The sequence below is a fragment of the Lytechinus variegatus genome, chromosome 4 (genome assembly GCF_018143015.1).
Source record: "Lytechinus variegatus isolate NC3 chromosome 4, Lvar_3.0, whole genome shotgun sequence".
Lineage (NCBI taxonomy): Eukaryota > Metazoa > Echinodermata > Echinoidea > Temnopleuroida > Toxopneustidae > Lytechinus > Lytechinus variegatus.
This window is the reverse complement of record NC_054743.1, coordinates 8,045,992-8,058,699: the sequence shown is the minus strand read 5'-3', so window position 1 is coordinate 8,058,699 and position 12,708 is coordinate 8,045,992. Positions and strand designations below refer to the sequence as shown.

Sequence of the window (12,708 nt, the reverse complement as noted above, 5' to 3'; positions counted from 1 at the left end):
CAAACATTGCATGAATAAGCTCAGTCGCATTTGCACTACGGCGGCCGTAGAGGGAGTCGAAAACATCTTTTTTGCTATCAGCTACGTATACCATGTATACATACACCCTGTAGATGGTTTGAATAAAATGAATAAAAGGGCTGTTTTCGAATCGCAGTGCGGCGGCCGTCGTTGGGGGATGTGACTGCACCGCCCGGGCCTCATCCGCAGCGCTGGACAGGCGATCTACATACAATGTATCCGTCACTCTTGTTCCGAATTCAGAATTAGTACTGTCAACGTTAATATAATATTCATGAAGTTCCCATTTAACACCATACCTAGAGTCTCCCAGATAATTGCATATCATGCAGATCAGCGTAACATACGCCTGTTTTGCCCCCCAAAATTTAGAAATACTTCTGACAAAGGCTCACCCTTGGTTGCAGATTTCAGCACATTATGCCAGAACAATCGAATTTATATTGCATCTATAACAATATAGGTAAGATAAAGAATGTTAAGATTTAGCAAGAACCCCTGATGAAATCTGTCAATGAAACTTGATTAAGGGACGATTATGTCTCCTTATATTACTTAGACAATTGTTGATATAAAAAGTACTATTTTGGGGGAAAATATGGTATTGATTGAATAGTGCATTGCTTAGCAAATTTAGGTTGATGAACTTTTATTGTGCAGGTAGCACAATCTCTAAAGAATCCAGTTGATAGGCCTACGGGTGTGTAGTGGTCCGTTTTGTCCATATAGCTGGGTCTCTTTTACCAATGAATTGATACTGATTAATATATATTTTTTTTTCAATTTTGTGACATATTAATTGTATTGAGTATTCAATAATGTTATTGTATAAAAATGTGTAAGTTGATTATTATTAAAGAAGGGCCCTTATGGAAGGTTAAAAAGGGGAAAGGCTTTGTTATCTCATGACAAGGCGCTATGTGAACTATTTTACAGTGTGGCTAATGTCATGAAATTCTATCATCATAATCTTGTATTCGAATCACAAACAGTGGATTGTCTCCTTACGGCAAGCTGAGACTACACATGACCAATAATGCAAAGCATTCTCTCGAGATGTCCTTGATCTTGTCCTTCTTTTTATACGGAACAAAGTTCTATTTGAATAGGCCTATCACTCTTTTAAAGCCTAAAGATAAATGTGACAGTGATAATCCTTATTCAGTTTACCATATCATCAACATACAATTGCACGATAGACATGAAAATCTAATCAAACACGTACCCTAACCAGGTTAACCAGGCCCCTTGGGAATGCAGCATAAACATGCAAACTTTATGTATACAAAGTAATTTGTGTTTTTGTTGTTTAAATGGAATTGCATGGCATTTTATAAATTCTAATGCAGGCCTAAATACAATTATTGACATTGATGGGCAACCAACATGAATATCTTCGAAATGCTGTTTCCGTCTTGTTACGTTACTATGTGGTCCTTTTAGCAGTCTACCCTAATTCCCTCTATTTTATTTAGCCCCCCCCCCCCGACCCTCCTCTTTTATTTATATGATTCCCCTATTCTACAGTTTTTCGTACTCTTTCCACCTCCCCTCTTCCTACGGTTTTCCCCTTTAGCTCTGATAAGAGGACACCCTCAGCTAGTGTTCAACCCATCTATTTCACGAAAACATGAAATAGCTTGATAGTCCAGACCTACCTGGACTAACCAGTGCTGTATAGACCAGTGGCGTATCTTGGGTCATGGAATGGGGGGGGGGGGGTGGGCAGCAAAAATGTTGAGTCATTTAATAGGCGCTCAATTGCCAGGTAAACTGACTAAATGAAAATATTTCACGGTCTGTGCCAATAAAACCCCTTTTCCACTAGGGCCAGGACAGCGTCAGGACAAGGCGCGGAATGTAATAATTACAATCCGCGACCCTTCCGCAACCTGTCCGGACATTCCTAGGAGTGTCCGCACGCTGTCCTAAACCCTTCCTGGTGTTCGGGAAATCAAAATTTGTCCGCATCCAAATTTTGGTCGAGACCAAAATTTGGACGCGGATAATAAATTCCTGACACCTTCGGGACCCTGTCCTGACGATGTCCTGATGATGTCCTGCCCTTCCTAAACCCTTCCGCGTCTTCCGGAAACCATCCGCAATCAGGTCAGCTTCAAGAAGGAAAGAAGAAGCCATGCGGATTTTATCAGGAACATGCGGATTGGAATAGGAAGGCAAGCGGACAGTTTCAGGAACGTGCGGACAGGAATAAGAAGGCAAGTGGACTGTTTCAGGAACGTTCGGACTGGAATAGGAAGGCAAGCGGAGTGATTCAGGAATGTGTGGATCCAATGCTAATATGTATGGAACGAGTACACAAGTAGCAAAAACAGTTTGCAAAAGCACTAGATGGGGCAACGGATAATACAAGATAAGAAAATTACAAAAAGTAAAGAAATACGGGGTCAAGGGGCCTAATTAGTATATACTAAACAAACCTGAGAACCTAGTATTTCAAGCAGTGTTTTAAACATAATTACGCGAGCGCAAAGCACGAGTTGATTTTTTTTTGGGGGGGTTACAGACTTGAAGAAGGAATATTTCAAGCATTTTCTACTGATCTGAAAAGTGGACTTTTAAAATATTTCTTGCAATAGTTAAACTGGCAATGATGTGAGCAGATTATTTTATTCTGTACTGAACATAAAAAGATGTTTCATGCAACGTTTGATTATGAACTAGATTATTTTAATGTACTCGACTGAAAAAAGGACCTTATAGGCAGCGCTTGACTTTACAAATAGGACAAATATCATAACAAAATTAATAATACAGGTGTAGATTCAAAACTGAAATTCAAGTGTATATTCCTATTACATTTTAAGCACTTTGTTTGATCATGAATGAGGTGTCATTAATAAGAAATAATAATAAATGGTAGCAAGTTTATAAATATCGCTTTTATCAGAACGGCTCAAAACGATTTACAGCAGGGGCAAAACGATTTACCCCAGGATTCATTTCAATCCCGCATGAAAAGTGCACAATTTCCACACCCTGGGAAGCATTCCTTGCATTTATCCCGATCTAAAAATTGCGCTGGCAAATTCAAGCATACAATAACTTTCTCTTCCAACCGGGTACCCATTTAGCACCTGGGTGGAGAGTGGCAAGGTATGCAATACGTCTTGTCAAAGGACGGTTTAGACCGCGGTGAGAATCGAACACACGACTCTCCGTTTACAAGGCGGGAGTCAGAACCACTACACCACGACTCTTTACAAAAAATAGGCCTTCCTGAAAAAAAGTCGTGCACAGAGCATGTTTCTCATAAACATGAAATATGAGCGCGAAGCGCGATCTCACTTATTTAAAATATCAAGGACGAAAAAGAAAAGACCTAAGTATTTTTCGTAAAAAAATGAACAGCGTGCACAATCTTTTTATGATTAAACTATTGAAAGTATGAGGCGTGAAATGGACCATTATTTTCTACAAATTGAAGTAGCTGAAACGCAGATATTCTCCCCGTCTGTAGGTCTGTCAATTTCTTCACTCTTCTTCCTTTTTTCCCCCTCTTTGGTTACTCCATTTTTCCTATTTTTACGCAGTCAATCGTAGCGTTCGCATTCGGCCTCCTGGAATTGCCCATTTACATTTTCTTACTTAGTCTATTTCAATTGGTACAAGAGGAGGCAAAGGCGATTAGACACTGGATTCACATTTTCGTCTATAAATTAAAACTGATATTTCTAATCTTACACTTTCATAATCTCGACCAATTATTTTCTGTTCAGTATCGCGATTTTTTTTCCTCGATTCTATTTCACCTTATTTCATTCATCTCCTTCGTTTATTCCTATTTCTTTTGTGCTGTTTGTATATCTATTTAATACTGGGAGGGGTAAGCCAGCAGCAGGGAGAGGAGGGCCGCATCAGCACGGCACCCCCTTTTTCTTTTCCATCATATCATTTTTTTTTAAGTTTCCATTTCCATTTCACTTATTTTTCTTCTGTTTGTATTTTTTAAAGGGGGAGCAAGACCACCTCACCCCTTAATCCGCATGTGCCTGTCGAATGCAATTTGCATCCTAACTTCCTGTTTTCTTCCTCTGTTGTAATATATGATTATGTATTAAATTGTAAAAAAATTATAAGAAAGTAATGTTATAAAGAGAGCCCCGACTTTGCTATGAACATATGCAGTCTTTTTAAAGTTACCTTAATTGAAAAAATCAAGATCCGAGATAATCTATTCTCTCTTTCCATTTTTTATTTTTTTTTCTCGTTCCAAATATTGGGGAGGGGGCATTTGATATCAAATGCCCCCCTTCCAAAAAGTGAGGGACGCGTCGCCCCTGTCCCCCTGGGATGTCCACCAATGTATGCAATTTGATTTGAAATAAAAGAAAATCCTATATAGTCTTTGTAGTCGAATAAAACCAAAATAACACCCCTAAATTCATAAAAAAATATATGGATGATAATTTTCATGGAGTATTCGCAAGTTGTCCGATTGTCCTAGTCCTTGAATTTACCACTCGTGACGTTGTCCTAAATGTCTCCGGTTCTGTCCTAATACGATCTGCATGCTGTCCGCACCGAACGCCGACAAATTTATTCAGATAATCTTGTCCTAGGACAGTCCCAGGAATGACCTACGACAATACGCAGACAGTCCTGGTTGTGTCCTAGGACAAGATCATTTGCATAATCTTTTACGGAATTTGGTTGCGGACAGGGTGCCGAAATGACAAAAGTAGCTTCCGCAACCCTTCCTGGTCTTGTCCGCGCCCTAGTGGAAAACCGCCTTAATGAACAACGCGAACGCCAAGCGCGAGCTAAAAAACTTTGATATTCAGATCCAAAAGGGGAAATTATAAGCAAATTAATGTAATCACAATATGCACCTGTCTGACTAAACAATTACAATACCAGCGCGAAGCGCGAGCTGATATTTTTCCACATACTGACCCCAAACAAGTTTATTTCATAGACTATATTCTGGAAATTCATGAAGAGCATTCACATTTCACCAAAGTCATCTACCGCAAGCGCCAGACGCTTACTGATTTTGTAGAGTTATTCCTAAACACATCATGACGTACCTTTTTATAGTCATTGTAATGATGAACATGATACGTATCACACTAATAAAATATCAAGCCTACAAACAATAGAATTTACTAAGACCATACGTATTTCACAATTAAATGATTAGAGTGCGATGCGCGAGCTGGAAATCTCTGAAATTCAGACAATACACAGGAAAGTCTTAAGAACTATTTTAAGTAGCCTTAAAAAAATATGTCACCACATAAAAAAGCTATTAACTCGAAATACAATATTTACTTGAAAACGGGGTCTTTTAGTACAACATGATTGCCTAATAATAATAATAATAACGTTTTATTACCCAGGGTAGCCACTTCAGTTAGGAAACTGCTCTACCAGCGGGCCCTGCATAACATAAAATGTCATTATATTAACATTGCCTAATCAAACACAGAAACCCGGAGCAAGTTATGTTTCATAAAGTTATGAATACAAGATTATGTAATATTATATAATACTAGTTTTTCTTTCTTTCCATTGTCTAATTTCTCCCTCTTTTACCCCTTTTCCACCGTTTTTCGTCTGCAGATGAAGTGGGGGGGGGGGCACATGCCCTCGTGCCCCCCCCCCCCCTCGTAGTTACTCCACTGTATAGACCTTGGAGATATTAATAAGGGTACACTTTTAGCGAAGTGGCCAGCTGTAAGAATACGAATGTGATTTAAGAGCCGCCTATTAAAGTAGACGACAATGTGCACTTAAAATTGCAGGGAGAAGATGAACTTTATATTTCACTCAAGGATCATAATCAATAGACAACAGAAGTTCAGAGGAGAAATTTGGCATTTGGTTTACAAAATCATTTTTAATCAAAACTCGAATAGGTCAGAAACGTATGTTATAAAAAAGGAAATAATTTCATAGTGAGCATGAACGAAACAAACTCCTTCATCCGTTCCCACAGATTAATCTTTGCTGAGGATACTTCATTTGCTTTGTTTCGCCATGTACTATGAAACAACACCTTCTTGACATATCATTTCAGCCTACTATTAATTACCACAAGATAAATGTTAATTGTGGTATAAAAGGCAATTCATAATGAAGAGTGTTATCGTGTATTATTGCTAACCTCATAAAATCTTTCTCAGGATTTGATAATATTCAGAATCTTGTTAAAAAATATGCATATCGCTTTTCTACTTCTTTTTAACGGATCAGATATTGTGTTCAAAAGGAACTGCCATCCAGTCATATCACATTCAGATTGAACATATATATTGGAAAACAGCATGATTTTATTTTCAAATTTCTATCACATTTAAACCATCAGGACCGACTTGACAGGTATACGACATTGTTAATTCAGACATTTAAATCGTGTGTTTCGCGTGTGAATATCTACGCCACTTCGCAACGTTATCAGCAATATTTACGTGTATAATAAAAATGTACGGGGCTACTAGACAAAGCCCACACTGAGAAAATCTTCCAATCAATCAAACTAAATTAATTTGGACATATGAACTATTAACATTCCACCAGCATACCTGAGTTAACTTTAAAACAAAACACAAAATTAAGTTTAAATGTAGTAAAAACGAGTTTTATGAATTACAATTTTCTTAATCCTTTCATGTTTTTATCAATGAGCGTGTCCATGATACTGACATGCATTACTATACTTCATATCCAATCAATAGCATCCCATTTTGTGGAATAGTCAGCGTTGAGCTCGTTAAAGTTTACTTATTTTATTGAGACCTACCTATTCTCAGCCTGACGAACCGCTTTAAGTTCTTTTTTTAACCTAAATGAAACATGTGATATAATGCATGATTGTTCTCACACCGATTCATTTATATTTGGGGTCCGGACACGAAATATTCCTATCTTGGAGCTAACTGTCTAAGCAACTTTTATTTCTGTTCCATTGGACCGACGTTTTCTTCTAACCAATCACGTGCTTCATGCGTCATTAATCGAGTGGGGTTCTTCACCTGTTCCATGATATTCGTCCCCATGTAGACAACCTTTCCATCTCTTATGAAAATCACACGATCTGGTTGCGCGAGAAACATTCTGGAGAAGAGGTTGTCCATCTGATCCGCGACGATGCGACACTTTGAAACGTCTGTGACGTCATCGGTCATACAATCGTGCGTCTCAGTATCTAGCTGAAGAAGATTTCTGTAGAGAAAGTTGGCAATGTAATGACTTTGTAAAGCTTTAGTAGGCGTGCTAAAGTCTGGGTAATAATATCATTATCATGTCAAGAAGGCCCCCGGGAAACAGTTTTCAGAACTGAAGTGGCTACCCTGCGTAATATATACTATTTTATTATTATTGGTGAGAGGTCAGTAACTTGTGATATACACGAGTATCATTGAACTTTACAACATTACAAACCGAAGTAGTTATCGATTGCATTTGTAACCCAAACTGCCCTTTGTTCAAATTAAAAAACAGGCATTTCCGGCAGTTGGGATCTAAATCAATATCTAGCGCCCTCTCTCGGTATTGTTTCTTATCTTCTTTCAAATATCCATCGGTACATTTTCTTAAAATATTAAATTAAAATAATGACAAAGATCACATCATGACATTTTCAGCCCTTCCCATGCTTAATCATCTTTAATATGAATACAGTATTTTATTTCGATTCTGCACCTGACTGAATATAATTTTGATTTCAACCCCAATGAAACCTTTTTTGTGTGTGTTTCGTTTATATCATTCAGGCCAACCTTAGGGCGTGACGTAGTAATAAACTTTAACAGTAACAGGGATTTCGGGGGCTTAACCAAAAGTAAAGATAGTTATAACTGATGACCATGTTATCTAAGGTCAACGTAAATTTTCAAATAGTGCCTGTATTTGCGAAGGAGCGAAGGGACCAATGCCGTCAAAATGGTGCTTTCTTGAGGGGTGAAAAGAAAGATGTTATATTCTTGTTGGTTCTTGGGAGGGGGGGGGGGCTTCAATCAAAAATAAAACAAAACCCACTTTTGGGAGCAACCTGCACCCTACCAGAAATTAGCACCAATCCGTAAACTCACTTTGCTTCGGCTATTCTCTCCTGAAGTGATTTATGTTGATCTCTCGGACTTAACTTAGTTCCCCTGGTCCATCCATCTTTCGGGTGAGCTTCGGCGAGATAGACAGCTACGAAATCGACCTGGCCTCGGTAGTCGCAAACAATTCTAGCAAGCGTACCACCTACTACACAGGCCTAAATAAATATAGAGTATTACGCATTAAAATGGAAATTAAAATACTTGTTACTATCGAAAATATGAAACATTGAGATGGTAGTCATGTCAATTTTAGCTAATTTGAATGCATAATACTACTAGGCGTATCGTGAGCACCAACATTGGATGTTTTATAAAAAAAAAGTTGGATTTCAAGGCGCATCTCAATTCCAATACTTTAATCTTACAGTTAACTTACAGTCAACTTTGTGATCCAATGAGATCTAACATAGGTTCAAATCTACTGATGGTGTTATCATCACTCATCATGCACTCATTTGAACCATATTTGAGACCCATGCAGTGCACATGGATAATGACGCTTAACTATCATTCTCATCTATATATTTCTGAACAAAATTAAATACAAAACATTAAATCTGAATGAGGTTTACCCTAAGCGGAGGTCAGGAGGCTGATGAAGCCAGAATCATCATCGGTCTATCCTTGTTTATATGAAGATCAGAAAGCGCCATGGCTTTCCCAGACAAGGATACCAGTTGAAGATCAGGGATCGCATCACCTACCGTCATTACGTGCGGTGGAGCTATATTTGGAGTTGGATCGATTCCGACTGCCATCATAGCTTCCTTCAACTGAACAAAAATATTCATGGAAAAAAGTAGTTTGCAAAGGTTTCTGATTCTCTTGTAATCTCTATTTTTCTTTACTTCAAATCACAAGATTTGAGTAACCAAGTACATTCTATTCCAGAATGATGCTTAAACAGCTTCAGGTGCGTAATTTTGACAGGAATTGCTACATGAAAATTAGAGGAACATGAAGTAGGAATGAAAAACATTTACTCTAAACCTTTATGATTAACTATCCTGATAATCAGTAACTATAAATTATAAAAGGTGCTTGCAATAAAAAGATGAACATGATGAAAAATGAATATAAATGAATGATTGCACAGATGATTACTTATATTTCAACCATAATTGTAAGACTATCCAAAATTAAATGCTAAGCTGACCATTCTGATGTGTTGAATTTGTTTTAGTGGCCTAAACATGAAGTAGTGTGTGTACAGCGCTTTGTAACTGAAAGGAAAATGCACTATATCAAAATACCTTTGGATTGGGTCGGATCGGATAAATGTGTATTTAACTGTTAACGTGAAGATTTACCAATGTAAACTACGTGTAATTCAACCTTCGAGCTGCCATATTTTGTTTGTTTTAAATATACAATTTCACTTCTCTTAATACTATGAGAAAGTTAGAAAGCCTACCTGTGGGCAATCACCATATGCTGAACTGACAGCCATCAGGAGGATAGGAATTTTATCAACTCCAAACATCGATGTCACGTGATGTAACCCAACATTCTCAAGGGCAGTAATGCTCAGATTAACATTGATTTTCTGCCGAAAAGAATGGAAAAAAATAGAATATAATTCAATAGAGCTATGTATTAGGCCAATACAATGCAGATTATAAACCACGACAGCCCTACTATGCGTGCTTGTTGTGAGATTTTCATATTAAAAAAATGGAAAAGGAATATATCTGTTTAAATATTTTCATAGATGTATATTACACGCATTCGTGTCTTGGCGAATCAATGCGCTCTTCTGTGTTTCCAAAGGGACGCTAAAGATGTTTTTAAACTAAAAGTTGAAGATTATTTGATTAGTCAAAATTCTTTGCAAAAACAAGACCTAGTTTTCTTATCAAAGGAAATAAAACAAACTTCTTCTTCGTGCTCTTATATTTTCAAATTATGTCCACTATATTTGCGTGTTATGAAATAATATTATGAAACCAAGATTAGAAAGAATCAGGTATTTCTAACCTTTATATCCAACAAGACATCTGGACTTGTAAAGTCAAGATCATCGAACTTCTTTTGAGTCTCCTCTAGCGAGTTCAATCGGAGGAACTCATTGACAGCCTTCAAAGCTTCTTCAGGTGATCCAAGGATTCTTGGTACGTCTACTTTCTGACCTTGGGCATTGAAGGACCGTATTGTTTGGTCGACGATTTTAGTGTGGATCTCCGCCATCTCTGAGGATGACAGGACTTCATCCGATATTCCTGTAAATGGCGGAAGACAATAATCTAACTTGTTACTTCTGGAACACTGTGTGTTTGTTAATTCCTTAGTGTATTTGTTGGTGTGGGAAAGTGGAGTCTGGGCGCGGGTGTGTAAGCTCATTTTACAGTAAATTCAAAAGTTAAATTGCAGGTACCATATCTGTATCTACAATTAAACATTCAGTTTTCTAGAATTTCAAATTCCCAGATTCCCAGATTCGGATAAGAGAGAAGCGGTTTCCTAGGTCCTTCCAATATGTCCAACTCTTCCCAATTGTTCCGTCTATATACCTGTTCAACAGCAGTTTCATGAAATTAGAAGAGATACATTCATACATTTATAGTTTTCCAAAAAACTATTAGAATCAGTTAATCGGACCGTGCAACCCGCCCCTAAAAACATACAACAGCAGGAACAAATAATGTATACATGTTTCGTAGATTTTTAGATGACTTAAAACAACCCTGCTGCACTGTGCTTGTATAGTGACTGCACTACCAGTGCTGATTTACTAGTTCAAATTTGAACTAGAAAATCAGCACTCGAAGTGCAGTCATTATACAAGCACTGTAAGTGCTGAATTAGCATTTTTTTACAGTGTGTCATCATCGGGCAATCGATAATGGGCTAATAAAGGCACGGTGGTATGGCCAGGTGCATAATGTTACGTTATATTTTGCAAGTGACACCATGTCTCTGATTACAAATAATGCCGGTGAAATGTAAAATTTGTTCCCTATAGTATAATACGAATCATATTTGGATACGTACATACAGTAAACTAACATAAACGTGATAATAGATCGGAATCAATTTTTTTGGAGCTGTCTTTTAACGTACTTCCAAAAACAAGGACATGTTGGCAACAAGCCTGCTGAATGAACATAGAAAAGGTTCAGATGACGGTTCTTACCGATCTCGCATTTAAGGTTTTAAGTTCGTACTATTGGTTAGCCTACAATCGTAACATCGCACCGCAACGCACGACGAATTCAAGAACATAGTTACTGTATTAAACAATGCCCGTCAAATGACAAAGACAGTCAGATGTGAAGTCTTTTTTTGATAACTGGTAAAGAGAAACAGTAGTTTCTTTTTAAGTTTCGGAACTGACGAAAAATTGCAGATGCGGCGTTTGTCCAGAGTCAAGTGCGAAACTGATGTTACGAATTTTTGACATTTTGGTTGTTCATTGTCGTGAAAGGCATTTGATAATAGATTGTCTATGTTCTTGAACCCAATTTGTGTCATGTAGCGAAAATTTCTTAACAGCACATTTCAAATGTAATCTGAAAACCAAGCATGTTTTTCACACTTACCTTTAAACCACGTCGTCACATATGAAATCTATTATGTGAGTGTCGAACACGACCTGTGCAAATCTCATGCCCGGCAGTCAAAGCTAAAGGTTATTCGATGTCCTGCTTATTCTTACAACTGTTATTTCAGATGATATGATAGGCGGTATGCAAATAGTACATGAACTATCTAAACAATAGTGTGTCACTAAGACCCAGAAACTTCAACTACAATTCACCTTTCAATATGAAGTTGAAGGTAGTAAGTAATATGTGTATATCGATATAGGATATTGACACAGGAAGACATTTGCCTCAATACCAGTGCATATTTAGTTTCAATGTATTAAACAGCCACAGTCAACTCACTGGAACCCTCCTCTTTTCTATTTGTTTTACATTGTATCAAATAATAATAGTGTCATTTTAACTTCGTTATTCGTGATGCATTGTACAGTATATTATACAACCTATCCCTACACACGCAGAAAAAAAAGAGTAATTAAATACAACACTGTGTGCTTTGTTGCCGGCCACCGCACACTTTGTGACTGGTCCACGAACCGATTATGGAACAAAGTGCATTTTGTTTATTTTCTGAATGAAAATTACATTTTATTTAAGGTTCAAAGTAAATACAGGAATACATTAACAATTTTGGATGATTGCAAGCCTTTATTTCGGAGTAAAGGTCAAATTAGTTTCAAATTGTACACAATCGTACGATTGCTTCGACGTCATTACGACTATAGATACATTTAAAAAATGAAGTGCCAATTTAGCACTAGTAGTGCAGTCACTATACAAGCACGGTAAGTGCTAAATTATCACTTCATTTTTTACAGTGTATTAAATTCGATATTATTCTAATAAGGATGATAGCATAGTGAAATATTTGAACAAAGGTATTCGTATGATGATTTTGAATATTACCAAGTACATGTAAGATATTCCATGTCTCAATATTAGCATCAAATTATGCGGTGGGTCTTAGAAAATACCAGAAATATTACGTCGAAAAGGGCGCAATGTTATCTCTTAAAGGATGCAAACGTGAATTTTCGGGATCAAACTGGAAATAAAAGAGCCCAAAC

The 12,708-nt window shown here is 37.3% G+C and overlaps 1 protein-coding gene across 1 annotated transcript; it reads right to left on the bottom strand.

The window, feature by feature from the left end:
• Nucleotides 1-8,091: 8,091 nt before the first annotated feature.
• On the bottom strand, nucleotides 8,092-11,821 carry LOC121412526. Its single transcript, XM_041605319.1, has 5 exons — nucleotides 11,636-11,821; nucleotides 10,074-10,315; nucleotides 9,511-9,642; nucleotides 8,669-8,869; nucleotides 8,092-8,251 (listed from the first exon to the last, which is right to left on the bottom strand). The coding sequence occupies exons 2-4, from the start codon at nucleotides 10,281-10,283 to the stop codon at nucleotides 8,681-8,683; spliced, it is 531 nt and encodes a 176-aa protein (XP_041461253.1). The 5' UTR covers nucleotides 10,284-10,315; nucleotides 11,636-11,821; the 3' UTR covers nucleotides 8,092-8,251; nucleotides 8,669-8,680.
• Between the last annotated feature and the right edge of the window lie 887 nt (nucleotides 11,822-12,708).

Bases quoted from the DNA above. Each gene is read 5' to 3' on its own strand.
- LOC121412526 (XM_041605319.1), bottom strand. From the start codon at position 10,283: ATGGCGGAGATCCACACTAAAATCGTCGACCAAACAATACGGTCCTTC. The intron at 9,643-10,073 runs GTTAGAAATACC...TCTTTTCGGCAG, and splicing joins ATGTCTTGTTGGATATAAAG to AAAATCAATGTTAATCTGAG. The intron at 8,870-9,510 runs GTAGGCTTTCTA...ATTTTTGTTCAG, and splicing joins CATATGGTGATTGCCCACAG to TTGAAGGAAGCTATGATGGC.